General features: G+C 40.2%; 1 protein-coding gene across 1 annotated transcript in view; it reads left to right on the top strand.

Moving 5' to 3' along the window:
• Positions 1–26,667, top strand: part of nin (ninein (GSK3B interacting protein)) — a 148,797-nt gene that overhangs the window by 60,068 nt on the left and 62,062 nt on the right. The window contains exons 4-6 of the mRNA XM_048600390.1: positions 10,398–10,440; positions 15,955–16,145; positions 26,322–26,462. Coding sequence (XP_048456347.1) covers positions 10,398–10,440; positions 15,955–16,145; positions 26,322–26,462 — 375 coding nt within the window. The remainder of the gene's footprint in view (positions 1–10,397; positions 10,441–15,954; positions 16,146–26,321; positions 26,463–26,667) is intronic.

Genomic DNA, 26,667 nt, shown 5'->3' with positions numbered 1-26,667 from the left:
TTCCTGCTCCTCTGATGCTGCTTGGCCTGCTATGTTCATCCGGCTCTACACCTTGTTATCTCAGATTCTCCAGCATTGGCAGTTCCTGCTGTCTCTGTAACACTTCCACTATTAAGTTTACTGTCATATGAAATGTTGAAAGCTGGTGTGATTTTTTTTCTCTCCCTCTGTCCCTTTGGAAACTGCATTTTTACCATTTGGTGCAAAATATCATAGGAAATAAGTAAGTATCTCTTATAATTGAAAACAGTAAGTGCTCTTCAGTAATTTAACCAATTGTGTTCCCTACCGCAGCCACCGCACCTTTTAAGGTATAAATTTGAAGTAAAAATAAAAGTTAAAAAAGTATAAATTCTGCCTAATTACCTCAGCTAATTACCTATTTGCTCTATTTCTCCCTAAATAAGCTGCGACAGAGGCTGTCACTGTCTGATCTGATACTCTTTGCATACTCTCTCTCTGCAATTGTCTGTGGGGTAGCTTTGTCCAAGAAGACCAATAAAATGTTACTTTTAAGGAAAGAAGGAATTTGAGCCAGATAGATATCTAAGTGAGAGGTTTGATTACAATCTGAGTGAAGGTATTGAGCGGAATGCTGAATGGTCTCGGTCCTCAGTCCCTGATGTTTCTAATTATATCAGGGACCCGTGCGCTGAAATGAATGCAAGGTTGTCAAATTTGCAAGAGATAATTAACAGATGAATGCTATGAAGCCAACAGTTTGCAAAAAACTGAAATCGCTTGTACATTTTTTGTGACAAATGGCATATTAAATTGATTACACATAAATGGCATATTAATGCACAACACAATGTCCAATGAATGTAAAACATGTTTTGGTAGTGTAATGGTTATAATACTGGATGCAAGGTCATAAGTTCAAGACCCAACATGACAAGTTATGGAATTGATTCAATAAATCTGCTTACTTAGTATTAATGCCAGAATTGTTTCCTGCCCATTGAAGGCTGGTGGTTTGACATTAAGTCCCAATTGCCTCATGAAGAGATAGAGTCCTGTTACTTATTCCTATCAACATTGCCTAGCCTAGGTTGCTGATGAGTGCCACCCCACCTGTGTGGCGCATTCCAAAATAGAAATCAGAAAAGAAATCACAGAATCCTTACAATGTGGAAGCAAGCCATTCAGCCCATCAAGTCCACACCGACCCTCTGAAGAACATCCCAGCCAGATCCACATCCCTACCCTATCCCTGTAACCCTGCATTGCCATGGCTAATCCCTGGGCACTATGGGCAACTTAGCATGGCCAATGCACCTAGTCAATAAGCCATTCAATTATAAAATCAGTCACTTCAATAAGAAATTTTCAGTGTATCTAAGGATCAACAGTAAATGTGGCCCAGCCAGCATTTAAATAGAATAAACTATATTGAGGTTGTAGACATGCTCACTGAGCCGGTGGGTTTGGTTGCAAACGTTTTGTCACCCTGCCAGGTAACATCGTCAATGCGCCTCCAATGAAGCATTGGTGTTCTGTCCTGCTTATTATTTATATGCCCCAGTTTGTTCGGGTGTTTGGTACCACTTCCGGTTCTGTTTCTCAATGTTTTGTACACGGTCTAATTCAATGTGCTCATTGATAGATTTCCAATTAGCAACACCAGGCGTCCAGGAATTCGCAGATGTGTCTCTGTTTGGCTTGTGCAATTATGGATGTGTTGTCCCAGTCAAATTTGTGTCCCTCATTGTCCTCGTTGAATTAGACCCTGTGTACAAACCACTGAGAAACAGAACCGGAAGTGGTACCAAACACCCGAACAAACTGAGGCATATAAATAACAAACGGGACGGAACACCAACGCTTCACCAGAGGCGCACTGAAGATGTTACCTAAAAGAGAGATGAAACGTTTGCAACCAAACCTGCTGGCTTGGCGAACGTGTCTACAACCCCAAGTTACAAAGCCTCTCGAAATCTTTAATAAACTATATTGTTTCTTGCCCCATAATCTTGCTAAGCAAATTAGATCCTTGATTAATTCAAAGCATGACATATTATGCCAGCCAATTCTTACATATTTGATATGACAGGGAGCTATTCACCTGGGGGGGGGGGGGCGGAAATAAGAATATAGCGGTGGGTAGGGTATATTATAATTATGAGGATAGATACTGTTCTCTGTAGCCATGATCGTGAGTCGCAAGGCTATGTTGTCTGCCTGGTTAAGGACCTCTCCGTGGGAATGTAGAAGAACATAGAGTGAGACCGGAGGGATTCATTTGTTGTCATCTGCATTGGTACTAGCGACATTGATAGGACTGGAAAGGAGGCTCTGCTGAAAAATCTTGAACAGTTAGGAGCTAACCTAAAATGGAGGACCTCCAAGGTGGTAATCTCAAAATTTCTATCTGAGCCACAGGCAAATTAGTGCAGGATAAATTAAGTCAGGGAGTTAAATGCATGACTTAAAAATTGGCATGGAAGTAAGGGGTTTCAGTTCATGGGGCACTGGCACCAGTACTGGGTAGAAGGGAGCTGTTCCAGTTTGATAGGCTTCATTTGACATGTGTTGGGAACAAGTTTGCTTGTGAATCGAATAATAGGTCTGTAGAGAGGGCATTAATCTAATCAGGGAGTGCAGGTAAGTTCAGGAGGGTGAAAGCATAGACTTACAAAGCAAAAGCATTTGGAGGCATTGCATGACAACTTTGACAATGATACCCAAAGTGGGACAGGAAGGGATAGAGTTACAAACATTTTAGAAAAGCAGCAAATAGGGACAAAGGGGGAACAGAGGTAAAAAGGCAAAACTAATGGCGCTTTCCTTAATTGCACATAGTATTCAGAACAAAATTAATGAATTAATGGACAAAATAGGTTAATGTGCACGATCTTATAGCCATTACAAAGTCAAGGTTAAAGTAAATTGAATCTGGGAACTAAGTATTTATAGATATGTGGCCTTTCAAAAGGAGAAGCAAGAAATGAAGTAGTGGATTGGTTTTGTTAGTATGAGACAGAATTAATATATTAGCAAGAAATGATCTTTATTGGATGATATAAAACAGGTAAGAAAAAAACAACAGGAAGAAGACACTGGTGGGAATAGCCTATAGGTCCCCTAATAGTAGCTGCTCTAAACTTAAATAGGAGTAATTACATGGGAACTAGGACAGAGATAGTAGGAACTGCAGATGCGGGAGAATCCGAGACAACAAGGTGCAGGGCTGGATGAACACAGCAGGCCAAGCAGCATCATAGGAGCAGAAAGGCTGACGTTTCGGGCCTAGACCCTTCATCAGAAAAGGGGGAGGGGAAGGGGGTTCTGAAATAAATAGGGAGAGAGTGGGAGGCGGATAGAAGATGGATAGAGGAGAGGATAGGTGGAGAGGAAACAAACAGATCGAAGAGGTGGGGATGGAGCCAGTAAAGGTGAGTGTAGGTGGGGAGTTGGGGAGGGGATAGGTCAGTCCAGGGAGGACGGACAGGTCAAGGGGGCGGGATGAGGTTAGTCGATAGGAGATGGGGGTGCGGCTTGAGGTGGGAGGAGGGGATAGGTGGGAGGAAGAACAGGTTAGGGAGGCAGGGACGAGCTGAGCTGGTTTTGGGATGCGGTAGGGGGAGGGGAGATTTTGAAACTTGTGAAATCCACATTGATACCATTGGGCTGCAGGGTTCCCAAGCGGAATATGAGTTGCTGTTCCTGCAACCTTCGGGTGGCATCATTGTGGCACTGCAGGAGGCCCAGGATGGACATGTCGTCTGAGGAATGGGAGGGGGCATTGAAATGGTTCGCAACTGGGAGGTGCAGTTGTTTATTGCGAACCGAGCGTAGGTGTTCTGCAAAGCGGTCCCCGAGCCTCCGCTTGGTTTCCCCGATGTAGAGGAAGCGCCAGGTACAGCGGATGCAGTATACCACATTGGCAGATGTGCAGGTGAACATCTGCTCGATGTGGAAAGTCTTCTTGGGGCCTGGGATGGGGGTGAGGGAGGAAGTATGGGGGCAGGTGTAGCACTTCCTGCGGTTGCAGGGAAAAGTGCCGGGTGTGGTGGGGCTGGAGGGGAGTGTGGAGCGGACAAGGGAGTCACGGTTCCGCTTGGGACCCCTGCAGCCCAATGGTATCAATGTGGATTTCACAAGTTTCAAAATCTCCCCTCCCCCTACCGCATCCCAAAACCAGCCCAGCTCGTCCCCGCCTCCCTAACCTGTTCTTCCTCCCACCTATCCCCTCCTCCCACCTCAAGCCACACCCCCATCTCCTACCGACTAACCTCATCCCGCCCCCTTGACCTGTCCGTCCTCCCTGGACTGACCTATCCCCTCCCCAACTCCCCACCTACACTCACCTTTACTGGCTCCATCCCTGCCTCTTCGACCTGTTTATTTCCTCTCCACCTATCCTCTCCTCTATCCATCTTCTATCCGCCTCCCACTCTCTCCCTATTTATTTCAGAACCCCTTCCCCTCCTCCTTTTCTGATGAAGGGTCTAGGCCCGAAACGTCAGCCTTTCTGCTCCTATGATGCTGCTTGGCCTGCTGTGTTCATCCAGCCCTGCACCTTGTTGTCTCGGGACTAGGACAGAGTTGACTTCTGCACTTGGAACGGATTAAAGCAGAGAAGATGGTTGATGAATAATGGTGGATATATAAAAAAGATATTTAATAGCATACAGTAAAGATATATTCCAGTGAGGAAGAAGGATTCTAGGCAAGGGATAAACCGAGTATGGTTAACTAGGGAAGTTAAGGACATTATCAAATTGAAATAAAAAACATATAATGTGGCAAAGATTATTCAAAAAGGGATGGAGACAAAAAAGCAGCCAGTTAGCTAACGTCTGTCATTGGGTCAATCTTGGAGTCTGTTCAATAGGATGTAATGGCAGAGTTTAAGAAATGCATAATCTAATCAAGCAGAATCAGCATGGCTTCATGAAAGAGAAATTACTTTTGGCAAATTAATGCAGTGCTTTGAGGAGGTAACAATCAGGTAGATAAAGCAGAACAAGTAGATGTAGTGTACTTGGATTTCCAAAAGGCTTTCAATAAGGTACCACACATAAGGCTACTTACTAAGATAAGAATGCATGGTGTTCAAGGTCATGTGTCAACATGGATAAAAATTGGCTAACTAATAGAATACAGAGATTTGGAATAAAGGGGGCATTTTGGGCATGATAACCTGCAATGAGAGGAGTACCACAAGGGTCAATGCTGTGTCACAACTATTTACAATAAATATTAATGATTTGGAAAACAGAAGTGACTACTGTAAAGAGTTTGTAGATGATACGAAAGTAGGTGGGTAGGCAAGTGATGAGGATGACGCTAGGAGTCTGCACAGAAATATAGACAGGTTAAGTGAATGACAAAAATTTGGCAAGTGGAATATATCATGGGAAATAGTGAGGTGATGCACTTCGACAGGAACAGTAGAGGAAATGAATATTATTTAAATAAGGAAAGACTGAAGAAAGCTTCAGTCCTTGTGTTTGAATCACAGAAAGTTAGCATTCAGATTCAGTGGGTAAGAAGGAATTTAAATGGTATGTTAGCCTTTATTTCAAAGGGGATAGAGTATAAAAAGGGGTAGATCTTGCTAAAACTGTACAAGGGGCTAGTCAGACCACAGCTGGAATACTGTGAACGGTTTTGGGTCTCCTTATCTAAAGAAGCATCAGAGGCTGAGGGGTGACCTTGTAGACGTTTATAAAATCATGAGGGGCATGGATAGGGTGAACAGCCAAGGACTTTTTCCTTGTGGGGAGTCCAAAACTAAAGGACATAGGTTTAAGATGAGCAGGGAAAGATCTTAAAAATATCTGAGGGACAACTTTTTCACGCGGAGAGTGGTGTTAGTTTGGAACAAGCTACCAGAGGAAGTGGAGGAGGCAGTTATAATTACAACATTTAAAAGACATCTGGATGGGTACATGACTAGGAAGGGTTTACAGGGATATGGGCCAAATGCTGGCAAATGGGACTAGGTTGGATTGGGATGTCTGGTTGGCATGGACAAGTTGGACTAAAGGATCTGTTTCCGTGGTGTATGGCTCTTTAACTCTATGGAGAGACAGGAAAATCTCATAGATCTTATGCTATTGAAAAGTGGCAGAAGGCAGGTGGATCAGAAAACCAGATTATGGAAGGTTAGACAGATTGGAGATCAAAGCTGTCAGAACAACAGATAAAACGAGTGTAATGTTTGCAGAGAAGGTGAGGCATGGGTACAGATAAGGTTCTGATAACAGAATAAAAATGAGATCTTATAGAAAGCATAACTATCAAAAACAGACCCTGCAGGGTGGGTCTAAGAGTGGGTAGAATAGCAAAACGCAGGAGAGGGTTCATGGTGTAATGTTGTTGAACTCAATGTTGAGTCTTGAAGGCTGTAAAGTGCCTGAACAGAAAATGAGGTTCTGTTTTTACCTTGGGCTTCTCTGGAGCACTGCAGCAGGCATAGGAGAGAAATGTCAGCATGAGAGCGAGGTGGTGTATTAATGTGGCAAACAGCTGAAAGGTCAGGGTCATTCTTACAGACTATGTGGAGGTTTTCTCAAAAGCAGTAACCCAGTTTGTGTTTGGTCTTCCCAATATAGAGGAAACAATATTGTGAGCAGTGAAAACTGTAGATTAGATTTGAAAGTACTAGTGATTTGCCTGGAAGATGTGTTTGCAGCCATGGTCATTGTGGAGAGAGGAAGTGAAAGGGCATGTGATACACTTTCTACAATTGCATTGAAGGTGCTGTAGAAGGAGGTGATGTGTTGGGGGTGCAGGAGGATTGGACCATAGTGTCACAGGGAATGGTCCCTACAGAATACTGATAGGAGAAGGAAAGGGAAGATGTGTTTGTTGGTGGCAACATGTTGTACTTAATGGAAAATGCATAGGAAGATCCTTTGAACATGGAGGCAGATTGGGCGGAAAGTGAGGACAGAGGAACCCATCTTGGCCTTGGGAGGCAAGGGAAAGGATGAGGGCAAAAGTGCAGGAAATTAGTCTGTCAAGGCTGAGGGCACATCTTTTGTTGAGGAAAAACAAAGATGTCAGAACCTGTGGAAGCTTGCATCGTTGGAGCAGATGCAACAATGATAGAGAATTAAGGAGAATGGAAATGAGTCCTTACAGGAAGCAGTGTGTGAGGAATAAGTAGCTGTGGTGATGATACCTTTGTAATAAATATCAGTGGAAAGCCTATACTTGGAAATGGTAACAGAAAAATCAAGGAAGGGAAGGGAAAAGTCAGAGAAGCACCAGGTGAAGGTGAAAGGATGGAAATTAATAGCAAAATTGATTAATTCTTTTCAGGTCCAGACAAGAGCTGAAAGCGGAACTGATACTTTGATCAATGCACTGGAGAAAGAATTGTTGAGGAAGGCCCTGAGTAGGACTGAAACAAAGAATGTTCCCCTACCAACAAAAAGAAAGGCATAGGTGGGACCCATGCAGTTATCCAGAGCCTTTAACATGGAGACATTGAAACGTGTTCAAGGAGAAATTGTTGTGGGAAAATGTGAGAGAACAAGCTTAGCCAGATAGAGGAGGGTAGTGGTAGTGGAGTCTACACTTGCCTCCATTCAAGGGAAAAGAGGAGAACTCCATACTGAAGAGAAGGCAGGTAGGGCCAGGAAACTGGAAATTGTTGAATGGACGTAGGTGTGGAGAAGAGTATTGAGAATAGGTGAAAGGGTTTGTCAAGTGGAGAGAAGACTGTTGCCCAAAGAAATGGGCACAAAGGCACAGGCAACAGAAGAAGAGGTTAACATTGTGTCCTGCACCACGTCATTGAGGTGGGGGTCATAAGGGGATAAGGGTTTCTGTACTGAACACAGTTCATTTAGCATTAGATAATGGAAGGTCAGATAATTTAGTGAATACGTGGTGAAAAGTGGCATGACAATAAGGGATGGGGTCAGATAAAATGTGATTTACTGTACCCTGTGTATAGAAGATGTATCTTCTAATCAGTGCACTGAATAATGCAGAAATGTTATTCACAAAATCAGTTTTTTTATTGGATTATGATGTTCTTTTTATTTTCCTAAAGCAAATAATCATGATCTCACATTCACTTCCATTACATACTGTGTATGTTCTTGAAGGACAGCACTCAAATTAGGTTTACAACTTTAACATTGGAGATGCCGGTATTGCTCAGTAACAGGGTAATTGAAATATTCCACCAGCTGCTGCAATTTTTAAAGCCACTATATTTAATCTTGTTTCTATGGAAACCACGCAGATTGAATGTTGCCTCTGTTTTCAATTAGTTAGGTGCCCATCTACAGATACTCTGTATTTATAGCCACACTTTCACAGACTGCAATATTGTACTGGTGGATGCAATCTTTCTAGGTTACTGACTGGTTTTATCAGACTGCCTGCCTAGACGTAGGGCGTATCCAATTTAGTTCTATGACTTGTATATGTTCTGATCAAAGCTGAATGTATTTCAGTTGATCAGGTGATTTTAATACTAGCAGCAGCCATAATGAAGTGGCTTGGCCAAGAAGCCACTACTTTGCAATCAGAATCAGTGAGAATCCCTTCTTTGCCTTTAGAGCCTTGGAACATCATCAATAAGAAAAACTTTGACACTTTGACTTTGACTTTGAAATGCAGTGATCCAAATAAGTAAGTTCATAAAATTCTGCATTTGAATCATGCCTGTGCTGGGATTTATGAAGGTCCCACATAATTGCATGTTGCTGAATTATTCAGTAATTTACTTTCTAACCAGATTCATTTAAAAGTCTTTTAAAATCTTGAAATGAAAACCAATCTCACAATTATGAATGCTATTAATGTGCAAATAGTTGATTCATAAGGGATAATTCCTATTATTTTAGCAAGTACTTTCAGAGAGTAAGGGAAGGTTATAACTTCATTAACATTTGCTACACAAGTACCCTCTTCACTTTTGTACTTTGAGTCCTAATATATTGGATTTAGTTGACGTAAGGTATATTGATTAATGAAACAGCATTTAGAGCTCTGGCTAAGATTATGCATTGCATATTACTGTGCTCAAATCTGTAATTGAGTCTAATCAAAACAAACCTGAAATTATTTGGCTAATGATTATGTGCCAACATCAGGTAAGTAGATATCTGGACTCCAGAGAGAATTTACTGTACTTAGATACATCAAATTCTGGTTTACCTTCATCACACAACTATTTCTTAGAGTCTCATTCCATATTGTTACGTTATTGTTGAACATTTTTATGTACAGCAAGTGAATCTTAGGCAATTTCCTCTTTCACGAATTTACACTTCCTACTTCTTAAAAACAACTCTTCTGCAAATTTGTCCAGAGCTTCCTACTAAATGGATATTTACAATCGTCTGATGAAAGAGATTTAAATAAAAGCAAAATACTGTGAATACTGGAAGTCTGAAACAAATACAGAAAGTGCTGGAGAAACTCAGCAGGTCTGGCAACATCTGTGGAGAGAGAAAAACAGAGTTCACATTTTGAATCTGATATAACTTCTTCAGAACTGGTGAACCATTAACTCTGTTTCTCTCTCCACAGATGCCGACAGACCTGCTAAGTTACTCCAGTATTTTCTGTGTTTGTTTGATGAAAGAGACTTGCTTATTTTTTTTTTGCCTCCTGATAGTAAATGTTTTTTGTTGTACACTTGGCAGTTAAATCTCTGCAAGAATCACTAATGAAAGAGTGTGCTTGGGTGCCACCCAATGCACTTCAGGAAATGCCCTACAAATTGCTGTGCCCATAAATACCTTTAAAAATGAAGTAAGTTCTTGTAACTTATGCTTTTCTTTTCACCTAAGGCATCAGCCAAGGCTCATTCATAGCACTGTCACCTCTGAATCAGAGGGTCAGGAATTCGAGCCTCCCTCCAATCAGCACATAATCAAGGCTGGCACTTCACTGTTGTACTGAGGGAGTGCTGCACAATCTGAGATATTATTATTGTTAAAGTGAGACTTTAAACCAAGGCTTTGTCTGCAGTCCTAGTTGGATATAACAGATCTATTGGCTAGATTGGTAGAAGAGTAGGGTGTTCCCTTGACATCTTGATCAATATTTATCCCTTAACCAGCATCCCTTTATAAATGTTTTCATTAGTGTTTGTGGAAAAGTGCAGTATACAAATTAGCTGCCATCTTTCTTACAACAGTAACTACACTTCAAACAGTTACTTAATTGACTATAAAACTGCTTCAGAACATATTGAGGATTGGAAAATACAATAGAAATGCAATTTATTTTTCAAAAATGTAACAAGATTGAAGGTTTTAAACTTTCTCATGTCCTTAATAAAATATAGGCTTTGTCATATTATCCTTTATTTCTTCTCACTGGGTCTTGTTATGTTCACACATTTTACAATTTTGTTTGCAATTCATAAAAATACAAATGAATGTTCAAATTATTTGACTTAATTATTTTATTTTTAGAAATGGAAAACTTCCACAGAAGGTGAAGAATATGAAGCTGAAGGTAAGGATGAACTGCAAACTTCAAATATCTTGCAAACACTGAAAGGCTTAGTTCATTTTTTTTAAAGGATATATATTTTGGTATTTTTTAAAGCTAAGCTCCTCTGATAGCATAGTCAATTTGATTTGTGAGTAACTGAGGTGTTTAGACCAGGAACTTGAGAGTTTGATCTGTAATTGTTGAAGTAACTGTGGTCAGCTAAGATGAAAGTAGGGTACCATTGAGGCTGAGTACTCCTGGGTCAGGGATCTTACCCCTGATCAATGGGTGATGTGAGCATATGACATGATGTGAGGACATAATTGGGCTCAGTTATGATGTCCCCTTGGATTAGATGCTGAGCTGGTGCTACCCAGAACTGATTGGATCCATTATCCACCAAGGAATCAACGATTTCAGTGTGGAAAGAGTAGTTTAGAGAGAGGTGGGGGAATTCCCATCTGTCACATGCTGTCAGAGTGTTTCATAGCATTGACTAGCCTTTCATAAGAACGTAAGAACTGGGAGCAGGAGTAGGCCATCTGGCCCCTCGAGCCTGCCCCGCCATTTAATAAGATCATGGCTGATCTTTTTCATAGCATGCCTAAGTATTCATTCTTTGGTCAAGATTTCCCTTTTGTTTGTGGGGGCGCGTGTCTTTAACAGTGAGTCCCCACCAAACTATTCCCACCCTTGACAAACCCCACCAGACCAAGTACGAATCAGGCACTAAAGTGGTAGCCTGGCTAATCAATTCCTGCTTGCCCTGCCCTGTCTGAAGCTGCTGGACAGTCACAGGCTAGCGATCCTTATGAGAAGTGATGCTGCTTTGAAGGCTTTGACTGCTGTCTGCAGATCAGGAGCAGCAGGAAGTCCAGTGATTTTTGGGAAGTTGTGGTCACAGGAAGCAAGGAATAGAGCAGGGATAGGCTTTCAGCAGCCACTGTCTGCACACTATCTGTAAACCCAGATGCCCCAGATTGAGGCAAACGAGTGCATTCCTCTCACTCATTTGGCAAGCATGCAGCAGTCAAAAAGGTGGCCATGCTTCTTTACCGCTAGGAACAAAGTTAATTGGGAAATTTTGGGCTGAGGCTCTTAAGTGCTTGTTAATTGATTGCTTAAGGGCCTTAATCAACAGCAGGTCATGAACCTTCCCATCTAGGACTTAATGCCTGAAATGGCATGAAGGCAGCCATTATGTCCTTCAAAACAACCCACCAAATTAATTGCCATCCCCACCATTCTATTGAAACTTCCAGGCCTCCAGATCGAAGCCTAGGTAGTGGAGGTTGGTACACCTCTTGGCCTGTCTGTCCCCTGATCCAGTGGCACTGAAGCCCATAATAGCAACCCTATCTGCTTTTGCTAATATCAGCTAACTCAGTACAAATGAAGAGAGATGCTGTTAACTGGTCTGTACAAGCACAACATCTAGTAATTTAAAGCAGTCAGAATTTATGTGTACATATTCAATGGATTTTTCATTTTACGAATTATTTTATATGGTAGATACTAACTGACAATACAAGTGATCTTTGACTTCATTAGTCAAAGTCCATGTGGAATTTGCCATGTAAAATGGTGAATTTTATTCACGATAATAATAATGTTTTTTCTGATAAGCCGGAAGTCAGGATTGCTGTGTGCTGCTCAAATCTGGACATTCAGGAATACAAATGACACACATTTAATGAACATTTGTTGAAGTTTTCTCATTCACCCCTGCCAAATCTGTGTTTCTACATTGTTGTTAATTAAAGAACAGACATTTTTGGGTGAGAAACAAAAACAGAAATTGCTGAAGAAACTCAGCAAGTCTGGCAGTATCTGTGGAAAGAAAGCAGAGTTAACATTTCGAGTTCAGTGGCCCTTTGGTGGAGAATAGATTGCGTTAAGATACAAGAGTGTAGTTTGAAATAATTGTGAATTCTTGTGTGCCTCAGAAACGTAAAATAATGGTATGATTTTATGTGGGAGAGTGGTGTAATGCTTGACCCATCTCGCCACAGTAGAAAAGACAGACTTTAAAAATAGTTACCCACAACAATAATCCCCTGGGAGCAGAGTTGACAAACTCAGACCCTAAAGGAAAGAACATCCTGCCCTTGAGAGCTGATTGGCCAGCAGTCGTATAGTCCCAGCAGTGCTATAACTTAGTAGTGGCCATTTCTGAGGCTACGGGGAGTCCTGGGGATGAAAGAGACCGGACTATGGTAAGTAGTTACTTCTGGATTCAGAGGAATAGTGGAACTGAGGGTAGGAGTCAGATTTTTAGATCAGAATGCGGGGATGCACAAGGGAGAAGTTGCCCCTGATATGCAAATTTTCCCCTCCCCAAAACAGGAAACATCTTCATCCCCAAGCCCAAAAAGGAGATAACACCCCTTGCCCCTCTCTCCCTTTCCAACATTTGTGAAAATGCAGGCTGACCTCTTTCCCCTGCCTTTCATTGATCATTGTATTCTGGCAGCAGATGCTGAATTCGGTCAATGGGCCAAGTGCCCTTCTTCTGTGCTATAACCATTCGGTGTTCAATTTAGTTGACTGCTAGATGGGAAATGGAAGATGAAAATATATTGCTGTCATACCATTAATATCAACAAATCCCTTGTTCCAGGTTTTAGGTACACCATCCTGTCTCCCCATGTAAATATCAGGGCACTGGCCTGAATTATGCAGTTGGCAGCAATGACAGTCACATTGCTGTTGCCCATGAAGATTTTGCCAACCTAACAATAATGCACATTTCTTCTGGTATGCTTCAATCTGGGCTGAAGAAGAAATGCATAGTGCAGAATCTCCGATCAAACTCCAATGAGTGGAGTACAGTCAGGGGAACGTGAGAAAATGCCCCCTTTTTTTATTGTACTAATTGCCAAATTCCTGTAAGTATTTAAAAGCCCAGTTTTTTAACAGATAATTGAGGGTTCGTGAATGAGTGAGTTGGTGGATGATATGGATATGTGGGTAAGTCGTGGAGGTATAGTCAGTTTTTCAGGGGGTGGCGGTAGTTGTTGTGTCTGGTTGAGAGGTAGTCAGGTCTGATTGGATGGTATGGTAAGGTAGGTCGGGCGTGGTAAGACAGTCAGAATCATTTGGATCGCATCATCCTCCAACAAATCCGCCATCTGCAATCCGACCCCACCACCAAAGACATTTTTCCCTCCCCACCCTTAACTGCTTTCCGGATTGACCACTCTCTCCGTGACTCCCTTGTCCGCTCCACAATCCCCTCCAGCCCCACCACACCCGGCACTTTTCCCTGCTAACGCAGGGAGTGCTACACCTGCCCCTACACCTCCCCCCTCACCCCCATCCAAGGCCCCAAGAAGACTTTCCACATCAAGCAGATGTTCACCTGCAGATCTGCTAATGTGGTATACTGCATCCGCTTCCCTGCATCGGGGAAACCAAGCGGAGGCTTGGGGTACCGCTTTGCAGAATACCTACGCTTGGTTCGCACTAAACAACTGCACTTCCCAGTCGCGAACCATTTCAACTCCCCCTCCCATTCCTCAGACGACATGTCCATCCTGGGCCTCCTGCAGTGCCACAATGATGCTACCCAAAGGTTGCAGGAACAGCAACTCATATTCCGCTTGGGAACCCTGCAGCCCAATGTTATCAATGTGGACTTCAAAATCTCTCCTCCCCCTACCGCATCCCAAAACCAGCCCAGCTCATCCCTGCCTCCCTAACCTGTCCTTCCTCCCACCTATTCCCTCCTCCCACCCCAAGCCCCACCCCCATCTCCTTCCTACTAACCTCATCCCGCCCCCTTGACCTGTCTGTCCTCCCTAGACTGACCTATCCCCTCCCTACCTCCCCACCTACACTCACCTCTACTGGCTCCATCCCCGCCTCTTTGACCTGTCTGTCTCCTCTCCACCTATCTTCTCCTCTATCCATCTTCTATCCGCCTCCCCCTCTCTCCCTATTTATTTCAGAACCCCCTTCCCCTCCCCCATTTCTGAAGAAGGGTCTAAGCCCGAAACATCAGCCTTCCTGCTCCTCTGATGCTGCTTGGCCTGCTGTGTTCATCCAGCTCTACACCTTGTTATCTTGGATCGGATCATTGATTGACCACTTAAGGACCTCAAATGGCAATAGGACAGGAAATTCCAGCTTGGGCCTTCCCACGCAGAATTTAATTCAGGCAAGGTTGGGAAGGAGGCAAATTTCTCGCTCACCTAATGAATTTTAGCCTGTAAATGGTGTTTTCTGACTTCTGTCAGATTTCTTAGCCAAAATGGTTAGCCATGTTAAGAGCTCAGACGGAGGAACAGCAAGAGAGTGAAAATTGAATAAGAAAGGACCTAACTTATTTGTTTCTTGCCTCCTTGTAATCATCTTGCATTGCTCATTCACGGACTGACAGTCCGTTCCCTAAAGAAGTGATATTGACTCCTTGCTGAGTCATTCTTGTTGAGTAACCCATCAATCATATATCAGGCAATTTGACTGTATGATGATTATGATGTCACAGTGTTCAAATTCAAGTTCAAATCTGCCCTCATCCATTACCCATAAATGTATTTTTAAGCAGAAATTAGTTGCCAGTGAATTTCTCTCCTCTGTGACTGAGGTCAAAATTAGTGCCCTGCCATCCTAATGTATGCCTCTGTATGAATCGAGAACCTACATCATTTACCATTATTACGATTGTGTTCACAAGAATAAAGGTGATGAACAATGTCAGAATATTACACTAGAACCACATGGGAACCCAGATAATGAGTGTAAAGATCTGAATAAATAAATTGGAAGTCTAAATTTGGTTTCAAATTCGTTCATCTTGTTTCAGCTTGGTTGAGATTTACGCCAGAAAAACTTGTGAATCAACCAATTGCTTCACTAAGTGTGTATGGATTCAGATTCCACATATGACTCTATGACTCTATGTATATGTACTTGATAATGCAAACATCATGATTGACTGTCACTACATGCATATTGCTTATGTAGAGGAATTGGCTGAAATAGAAAAATATCTCGAAATAACTTTACAAATTTAAGGAGTGTCAGAAAATTAAAACAAATTTAGATTTTAAATTTCCATTTTCAGATCTTGGTTTTTATAATCCAGTTCAATATTTCTTCATAGGGTTGAGCTAGGATATGCTTCGGAGGGCTAGTGTAGACTTGATGGGCTGAATGGCCTCTATCTGCATTCTAGGGATTCTGAGTCATGGACTCATAATACATGAACTAACTTCCTAAAAATTTTGATTCTTCTGAGTCTTCCTTTGCCTCGTGATAGCTTTTTGGGTACATAGTGCAGTTGAAAATAGTATATTGGATTGTCAAATGAAAAGCATATACACATGGTGGAATGGAAAATTAAACATATTAAGGTATAGAAATATAGTGGTTGTCATATACAACAATAAATAGCCAAATAGGTGCCCTTAGCGAATTCTTTCTAATGTCCTTACTCCAAAAGCACATTTGTGGTTGCTTATTAATGCATCTATCCTCATTGATTTTTTTTTCATTCTGCACTAAGTAATTAGAAAATGATACATTTTTCAGGTCAGCTGAGATTTTGGAACCCAGATGACTTGAACTCTTCCCAATGCGTGTTTGGTGCTGACCCCAAGTATATTGAAGAACGACTTCATGCGGTTTCTGAAGAACTCGGAGTCACCAAAGACAGCTACTTGAGTAGCAAAGAGTTGATTTCTATTTGTGATCAGTGTGGACTTCAGAATGTAGATGCAGAGGTGAGGTCATTTGAGTTGAATGCGGTTTTTAAAATGGATGTAGGAAAATTGTCCTGAAAGGTTTACACTGTTTTTCCAAGGAGTATAGTTCTTTTGTTTTACATGTAAACAGAAACAATACAATACATTTCCAAAGATCAACTGTGTACTTGTTCCCCACCAAGCAGATTATCAACTAGTAAGAGATAGATCACTTCTGATTTCTCTTGTCAGAGATGCACAGGAATTACTTCATTTCTTTTCATCAGCACAAGTTTTTATTTCCTCCCCATCACTTTACACATTTCTGATTGTGATACTGTGTACAGCTGTGAGAGTAAATAGTGAAATTTTGATGCAACACAATTTCCTCATTTCAGATGTAACCATTTCCTCAATTGACATTTTTTTATTTGTGTATGAGATGTGGGCATAATTGGTTAAGCTAGCACATATTATCTGTCCCTAAGAGAAGGTGGTGGTGAGTTGCTTTGTTTTAACCACTGCGGTCTTGGGGTGCAAACATGACAACAGTGCTGTTAGGAAGGGAGTTCCAGATATTGGACCCAGTGACAGAGAAGCAACACTGATGTATTTCCAAGTCAAGATGGTGAATGGCTTGGAGAAGAACTTGGAGTTGGTGGTATTCCCATGTTTCTGCTGTCTTTGTCCTTCTAGTTGGTAGTTTTAGTTGATTTGGAAAGTGCTGTTGATGTAGCTTTGATGAGCTACTGCAATGTATCTTGTAGATGGTGCACACTGTTGTCAATATGCAAGAGGGAGAAGGGAGTGAATGTTAAAGATGGTGAATGGGGTGCCAGTCAAGCAGACTGTATTTTCTTGGATGGTGTCAGGCTTCTTCAATGTTGTTGGAGCTGTACTCATCTGGGCAAATAGAGAGTATGCCATCATACTCTTGACTTTGCAGATGGTGGCCATGAGTTGGGGAGACAGGAGGTGAATTGATTGCTACAGAATTCCTAGCCTGTAACCTGTTCTTGTAGTCACCGTATTTGCTTAGTTTCTCATCAAAGGTAACACTGGGATGTTGATAGTATGAGATTCAGCTACTGTGAATCTGTAGCATTGTTGAACATCAACGGGTGATGGTTAGATTTTCTTCTGAAGGAGATGGTCATTGCTTCAACATTTTGTGACTAAACTACTATTTGCAACTTAACAACCCAGTTGTAGATGTTGTCCAAACTTTGCTGCATGTGATCAGAGACTGCTTCAGTAACTGAGGAGTCACACATAGTTGTAGGTCCATAGAGTCTTACAGCATGAAAATAGACCCTTCAAATCATCCATGCCGACCAAGTTTCACAAACTAAGTTGGTCCCATGTACCTACATTTGGCCAATATCCCTCTTTCCTATTCCTATTCATCCAGATGCCTTTTAAATGTTGTAATGGTACCTGCATTTACCACTTCCTCTGGTAGTTCATTCCACATACGAACCACCCTCTGTGTGAAAAAATTGCCCCTCAGGTCCCTTTTAAATCTTGCTCCTCTCGCCCTAAAAATATGCGTTCTAGTTTTGAACTGCCCAACTCTAGGAAAAAACTTTTGCTATTAACCTTATCAATGTCCATCATGATTTTATAAAACTTTGTAAGGTCACCACTTCCTACAATCTGGTGAAAAAAGTCCCAGCCTATCCAACCTCTCCCTATAAGTCAAAACCTCGAGCCCCAGTAACATCCTTGCAAATCTTTTCTTCACCCTATCCAATTTAATAATATCTTTCCTATAGCAGGGCAACCAGAACTCTACATAGTACTCCAAAAATGGCCTCACCAACATCCTGTACAACCACAATATGACATCCCAACTCCTATACTCAATGGTCTGAGCAATAAAGCCAATTGTGCCAAATGCCTTCTTTACCAACCTGTTTACCTGTGACGCAACTTTCAAAGAAATATGTACCTGAACCCCTAGGTCTCTCTGTTCAACAACACTCCCCAGGGCTCTACCATTAACTATATAAATCCTGCCCTTGTTCGTCTTACCAAAATGCAACACCTCGCGTTTATCCAAATTAAATTCTAACTGCCACTCATAGGCCTATTGGCCCAAATTATCAAGATCCCTTTGTAATCTTAGATAACATAGCACTGAACATTATGCAATCATCAGCAAACATCCCCACTTCTGACTTTTATGTTCGAGAGAAGGTTATCCTGAGATAGTCCTGCAAAGATATCTTGGTTTAAAATGATTGACCACCAATAATCACTATCATCTCTTCCTTTGAGGCAGGTATGAATGCAACCAGCAGAATGTTTTTCCTGATTTCCATTGACTCCACTTTAGCTAGGGCACCTCAATGTTCAGTTCATGTGTTCCATGTTTGGACCAAAGCTAAAATGAGGTCAGAGCCAAACTGAGCATCAGTATGCAGATTATTCCTTTGCAAGAACAACTTGGTAGCCCAGTCAAGAACCCCATTCATCACTTTGTTGATGCTCGAAATTAGACTGATAAGGCTGTAATTGACTGGGTCGGATTAGTCCTGATTTTGTGCGTAGCATGTATCTGGGCAATTTTGTACATTGATGGGTAGAAGCCAGTCTTGAAGATGTGATGGAACAGTTTCGCTAGGGGTACAAGTTCTGGAGCACAAATCTTTAGTACTATTACCAAAATGTTATCAGGGCCCATAGTCCTTGCAGTATTTAGTGTCTTCAGCCGGTTCTTGATTTCACACGGAGTGAATCAAATTGGCTGAAGACTGGCATCTGTAATGCTGGGAACTTGGTAAGTCTATTGTAGATACATTGCTATAGATGTAGGGCCAGAAGTTAAAGACCATACAAAGGTTATAACCTGGATACATATGTACTTATCGTATATAAGCTCATCACTGGAGTCTAGGAAACTGTTGTAATGTTTTATATTTGTATCAAGTAAATATTAATTTTGAAAGACATTTTTTAATGATTTATTTTAATGATTTATACTGACCAATTTAAAATATATGATTGTTATAATTGTTGTGTTAAAATTGGATATTCGTAAAAGCTGGTATGTTTGTGTCACAGCCTTTATGGGTGATTTGTGAAATTTACATTTTTTTCAATCAGCTTGGCTTAGGAGTTCTAATTCATTGCAATAATTTATTGAATGTCTGTGTGTTTAGATCAAATATGGGTTTATACTAATGCCAATGAATTGCACACTGACACAGTACGAAAAAAAGTTTCATGAAACATGCTGGAGATGATGGCACACTGTAGCTTTAGTACACACCGTGCTAGAATATTTTTGCCCAAGGTCTTTTTCAAAGTGTTTGACAATATGCTGCCTGACTTTATTATCCCTCCTGCTGTGTGTTTAGATGAGAAGTTTTTCAGTATGTCTTCTAATTGTTTCCAGTGGAGCCTGACAGTTCCAGTGAATAAAAAGCTAAGGTTACACAATCCATCTGGAAGTTTTAAATAAAGCAATTGACACATTTTACTTTTTCAGCAGGATATACAAACCTGACAATTTAGAATTGTTTTCCAAGTCAGTCATTTGAAATGTTCAAAGTTGATACTGAAAAAATTTTTTAGAAGTCCTATGTTATCTAATATGGTGAATGTTTTTCAGTCTTTTTGTAACCTGTGCACAGAAATGCATTTTTGAAATGGATTATGGAGAAATGTAACACATAGTTGCCTTGCTTTATTGAAGTACTTCTAGAGGTAAAATAAGCCGTTGAAATTTACCTTTTATAGTGGTGAAATCAGAAAAAGCAAACTTCAAGGTTTTTGATTAAGAAATATTCTGAAGATGATGATTGCTATCAAAATTCAAAGCACTTGTCTCTCTTGTGTTACCCATGAAGTGGTAAATGATAATGTAAATTTAATACACCATGCTGGTGTGCTTTGAACAATTTAAATAATATACTTTGCGAATTAGCTTTGAAACTTGATGAAAGAAATGTTATAAAGCCATGGGTAAACCACATAATAAAATAAGCTAAATCTAGAATGTTGTGATTGGTTGGCTCACCGAGCTGCTTCGTTGTTTTTCCACCGATGTTTCATTACCCTGTTGGATAACACCATCAGTGCAGCCTCCGATGAAGCGCCGTTGTGTTTTCCCACCTGGTATTTAAATTCTGGAGTCCGCATTAGTCGTGTCATCATCAATTGGCTACAAAAAGACACAACCAATACTTACTCATCTCTATCCACATGGATAAGGAGAACCACCAATTCGAATGGGACAACACCAAGATCTTGGGACAAGCAAAGCAGAGACAAGCATGGGAATTCCTAGAAGCCTGGTACTCCACGAAGAAAGCCATCAATAAACAAATAGAGCTGAGCTCCATATACACTCCACTGTGAGGAAAACCGGAAGTGAGGTGATCCAGCTCAACAGACTCCAGAGTTTAAATACCAGGTGGGAAATCACAACAGCGCTTCATCGGAGGCTGCACTGATGATGTTACCCAGCAGGGTAATGAAACGTCTGCGGAAAAACAACAAACCAGTTCGGCAAGCCAACCAACCACAACATCCACAAAACGAGCTACAAATCTACTCTAAAACCCTAGAAATCTAGAATGTTTTTCGACTCAGTCAATTAATTTGTTTTTGGGTGCGGTGGGGATGCTAGTTGGTGGTGGTTTTGATTTTGCTTTCTTGCTATTTGGTCACAAATCTCCTGGGCCGTGAAGGGGAAGTAACCTATTTCTGCTCAGCAACCTGGCTTCAAGCTTGCACATTTAGATTGTTGCAATCCTGTTAGGGATTATTAGCATTTAAAGAGAAAGTATGAAAACCAAATAACTAACTGACAAAACTGCTACAAGATTTCATGATTTTAATAAAACTGAACTTGGTTGCATATATTGAGAGAAATTAAACAAAGCAAGCACCACCAACTTAACACTATAGCTTATAAAGACTTGTATTATAAACTCAGTATTTTTTTTAATTCTTCCAAGGTGGTTCCTTAACTGACAAAATCCTGGTGACTGATTCACTTTTCCTGGGACCAACCCAGAGGATATTCACAGCGCCCCAGAATTTACATTAATTCTCTGTACTTTATAAAATCTTTAACTTTTGTAACAACTTGGCAATAGCAAGGTTTGATTTCCAGCTCATTACCCTAGTGAGGTGTAACATCTATGACCGATAGGAATAACTTACAAACTAAAAGCTATATTCTAAAACAGATAAATTATGAACTAGATATTCACAAAAAAAGTCAAGTAATATTAAAATTGGGATTGACTGAGATCCCTTTCTCTGACTGAGTAACTTATTGAGACCATATATAAAAGAGGAATGTGGTCTTTAAACATCAGTACTACAGTAGATGGAGAACTCATTATGCAAGATAAGTTTTGGAGTTTCTAGGTTACAAGGCAATCAGATTGTACAGATTAAGTGAAATTTAATCCTGTAGATTTTGGGAGACCTACCAGCTATACATATTTAGAAATATGAAAATTAGATGTGAATTGCTTGCAAAATAATTATGGCAGCCTTCAATGATTCAGGAAAGATGTATCCAGCCTGAAGAAGATTCTCAGGGAAATGACATTTAATATGCATTGTCTATACAAAGCCCAGCAACTTGCTGTTGCTAAACATCTAAGAATTCATTCACCAAACTACCATAATAAAGGCTGCTAGTGAGGCCAAAAGATAAGCATCCAAGGTAAAACTTCCAACAAGTTTAGAAATCAGGTAAGGGTGGGAAATAGCAATTTTTAGTTAGAGGATGTGTGGTTTCCATAGGATGTGGGTTTTGCTGGCCAGACCAACCTAACTGCTTATCTCTTACTTCTCTGGAACTGAGTGGCTTGCTAGGACCATTTCAAAGGGCAGCTAAGTGTCTACCACATTGCTGTGGGTCTGGAGTCACATAAAAGGCCAGCCCAGGTGAGGATGGCAGATCTTCTTCCCTCAAGAACCTTAGTGAATCAGTTGGATTTTTACAACAATCATCAATAGACTGGATTTTCACTTTAAATTTTATTTAATTCAGATTTCACCAACTGTTGAGATGGGATTCAAATCATTGTCCCCAGAACATTTGCCTTGGCTTCTGGATAATTATTCCATTGGCATTACCACAAAGGTTCTTTCTAATAAAAGGTAAATTGAAGCCTGCTCGCAGTAGGATATTTACACAAGGAATATCAGCCAAGTTTCCCTTCATGCCATGACATTAATACAGTCATCCAAAATACATTTATGGACGTCAAGAGCCCAAAGGGACATTCTGGAGCGAGACCTGAAGAGGGATGATGAGGCTTGATTCTGCGCAGGGGCCACAGAGTAAGCAGAGGGAGTGGTAAATTGAACAGGATGGAAAATGGCACCAGACATGTTGGGAATTAAATTTTACAAGAGAGTAAAATGGGCCAGTTGAATTTAATGCATTTCCTATGCAGTACCATTTCAACAATCTCTAAATAATTTATCCCTGTGATTGCCTAGTAACCTGGAAACTCCAAAACTTATCTTGCATTTGTCAAATTGAAATTTTAGTTTATTTTTGAAATCCATTATCTCTGAGCATCATCTTTTTGGCCAGAATTATCTATGGGTACTCAACACAACCTCTTAACATTAGTCGTATATCAAATAATCAACAACTCATTTCTCAATGGGTGGAGGTTCTTCAACAGACGTTAAGTTGCTAATTTCCATAGTTAAATAGCCTAATGCCTAAGCTCTGTCCAGGGGACCTGACAGTACTATTGCACAAGTACAATAGTGATGAATGCTTGTGCAGATTAATATTCTTTTCACCTAATCAAATCATGAATGCAACTTGTACCCTATTAACTTTTGATGAATTTCTGATTCAAAGTGATAGAAATCATCTTAAGAGGGTGTATGTTGTAAAAATGAGATTACTTTTAACAGAGTACGCAGGCTATTGCAAATAAGGCAACCCTGTGCTAATGCAATTGACAAAGAATGACATTCCAAAGTATGGGATTTGCTTTATTGAGATCACAGTGAAACTAGAACGCTTACAATTGTTATTGTTGAAGACTTGTTAGCATACGTAACATTTTGGATGAATATCTTGAATAATTTTGTAATTCTTTTAATTTAACCTATTTTTCTAATCAACCTGTTGAGAGATGTTATTACACATCTCTGGAGTAGGTGGGACCTGAACCCATGTCTCTCGGTCCAGGAGTAAGGACACGACCACTGCGCCACAAGAGTCTGAATAATTTCCTTACAACTTGTAATTTAAATTGATTCAGCTGTAGAATATTCTTACCAGGATAATTAAACAAGAGATACTATTACCAGAGCTCCATGGACACAATCAAATGTTGATTTAATTTTAAATGTTTTCATTTGTAATGTTCCTTTCATGGTAGGACTGTTGGCTCCCTCTAGTGGTTAATACAGAAACTTATTGGAAATATGCTACACAGCTCACACTTCAACTTAGAGATAGTAAAAACTGCCGATGCTGGAGTCTGAGGTAACACAGTGTGGAGCTGGAGGAACACAGCAGGCCAGGCAGCATCAGAGGAGCAGGAAAGGTGACGTTTCGGGTCGGGACCCTTCTTCAGATTTTCTGAACTTGTTGCCTCCACAAAATTGTCATTGTAGAGGAGCAGGCATTTTCTTCAACATTGTGATTATTTTGTTTCTTAAAGAACTCCTTTAGATTCCAATGCAGACTACTTTCTAAACTAACTCAACAGGATTGTACAAACCAGGAGAGAATATTAAACAGTAAGATCAGACGCACTAAACGCTGGGAAACACAGATAGCACAAATTAGAGAATAGTAAGTTAATAGGTAGAGTTGGAGTAAGAGAGAAAGTAATGAAGTCTGCATGTATGTGAATGCACAGAATATAAATAATAAAACTGGGGAGTTACATGCGCAGATTGCTTTGTTAGATTATAATATTGTGGCAATAACAAAAACCTGGATCAAGGAAGGTTGGGTCTGGGTGTTAAATACTCCTGGCTAAAAACAGATGCACATACAGAACTCACTGGGTGGTAAAGGAGTTGGAAATTAAGTTACAGAAGCAAAAGTGTACTTAGGACAAGCATCAGATTAGGTACCAAGTTGGATACAAAAGTTTCAGAAGATGGGGTGAATACAAGAAACAAAGAGGGACAATGTAAAGAGACTGTCAACTAATATGAAAGGAAATCCCTAAGTCTTCTTCAGCCCATTAATTCCAAACCAATCATTTTAACTTCCCTTGGGGGAGGAGGAGGTGTAGGGATGGTGGTCTTCCAGAAAATACTTATTTATGATAGAATTAATAGTCACATGCAAAACTGTCATTTGATTTGGAAAAGTCAATATGGATTTGTTAAGAAAAATTTATGGCTAAGTTGCTGGAGTTTTTTTGAAGATGCAATAGAAAGAGTTGATGAGGGAAGACTAATGGTGTGCTGTACATGGACTTCCAAAAGATTTTCAATACAATGCTGCATTACAAACTTGTGACAAATGCTTTAGGTTATGGAAAAGAAGGGACAGTACAATTTGGGTACAGAATTGGTTGAGGAATAGAAAACAGAAAATAACATTGGCTAAAAGGAAGTTTGTGGTAGAGTTCCCCAGGGGTTGGTATTTGGACCCTTGCTTTTCCTGATATATAGTTGATCTAGACCTTGGTCTGTAGGAGGCAATTTCAAAGTTTGTGGATAATACAAAACTTAAAAATATGATTAATTATGAGGTGAACAGTATAGAACTTCAAAACAGCATTGACACATTAGTAGATTAGGTGGATAGATGGCAGCTCCGGACACCACATTATTGGAAGGATGTCACTGCATTGAGAGAGTGCAGAAGAGGTTTAAGAAAATGGTTCCAGAGATGTACACTATGAGGAAAGCTTGGAGAAGTTGGAACTGTTTTCTTTGGAGATGTGAAGGCTAAGAGGAGATTTGTTGGAATTTTTCAAAGTCATAAGGGCTCTGGACACAGCAGATAGAGAGAAACTGTTTTCACTCATAAATAAATCAAGAACCAAAAGCACAGTTTTAAACTGTATTGCAAAAGAACCAAACACAAGGTGAGGAAAAAACATGCTTCGAGTAATTGGGATCTGGAATGTACTGCCTGGAAGTGTGATGCATGTAAGATTCTCTGAGGTAGGGAAGATGGCATTGAATGATTATTTAAATAGAAACAATGCGCTGAATTATGGGGAAAAGACAGGACGTTGGCAGTAAGTTCAAAAGATTGGAGAGCTAGTGCAGATGATTGGCCAAATAGCCTCCTTCTGCACCTATAGAATTCTGTAATTTTCATAATATTTTATTTTGATAAAGTCCAATCCATAGGATTGACCCAATACTTCCTAATGGATAAGATTTTGTTCGATCCCAGTATGCCTTCCCATATGGTGCCCAGATTCATTTTTGTTATGCCTCTGTGTAAATGGATAAAATGTATTGATTTTTGTAGAAAATATAATAAATGCTGCGCATAGCACAGCAAAAATAATAAAACAGTGCATTTTGTCTTTAAGATAATTGAATTAGAATATTATTCAAATCAAAGTCTAAGATATCGTTTCCCATGCTTCTTACTTCTGTTTTAACACTCCTATTCCCTTTTTGTAAAGTCCCTCTATTTTAAGTTTCTTCAATGCAAATTTATTCCCCAAGCAGAGGTTGATGTTTAGATCTGCCATAGCTGTTCTTGAGCCAGCTTATGGTGATTTATCTGGCCTTCAGGATTAATTTCCATCCATCAACGTTCTTTGAGGTTTAGTCCCTGCTGATGGAACAACGAAATAGCAACCCTGTTTTGGCAGCTTACCAGGGATGTAGCACCCCAAAGTCTGGAAATGCATTATTCTTGCGTCATTATTAAGAATATTTACTGACAGAACCTAAGGCAGAGGCCCCAGTAGTTAATAAACTCATTGTAAGAGCAAGACAATAAACAGATCAGCAAAGTTGTAACATGAGAAATGCAAAGAACAAACTATTACTTAAACTCATTTTGATCATCTGAGCAAATTCAGAACTTTATTGAGTTAAACTATAAAGTGAAATCATAATATCTTAAAACAGGATCTTCTGTATTTGTGATTGAACATAATAAATTATAAAATAGGCATAATGTGTATGTTTTAAAGGCTCTGCATTTTTATACAGCTACAGAATTTGTTACCTCTGTTGTTATTTTGTTGTATTGTGTTTCTGAAAACTTGATTTTGTTTACAGATTCTGGATGACATATTTCAAAAACTAGATCAAGATGGATTAATGCGTCTTGAAGATTTCATTTATGGCATCTTTAAAAAATCAACTCCTTCATCTGCTTCAACTCCTTACAGGCAACTAAAGAGGCATCATTCTCAGCAGGTATTGGAGTCTCAGACAATTGCATGGTATTGCAGTGGTTTCATAAAATGCATTCAGTTGGACTAACTTTTCAGTTGATATATTTTCTAAAACATTAGTTTAAATTTCCAAGAAGATCACTTTCTCACTCCACACTTGATAGCGTTTCACTGAGATAAGCATATCTTTTCTCGCTACTTCCTCATTATCCTTTTCATTTATGGTT

The sequence above is a fragment of the Rhincodon typus genome, chromosome 8 (assembly GCF_021869965.1).
Source record: "Rhincodon typus isolate 14 chromosome 8, sRhiTyp1.1, whole genome shotgun sequence".
In the NCBI taxonomy this organism is placed as follows: Eukaryota; Metazoa; Chordata; class Chondrichthyes; order Orectolobiformes; family Rhincodontidae; genus Rhincodon; species Rhincodon typus.
Note: the sequence above shows the minus strand (reverse complement) of the source record. Positions and strands in the feature narration are given on the sequence as shown.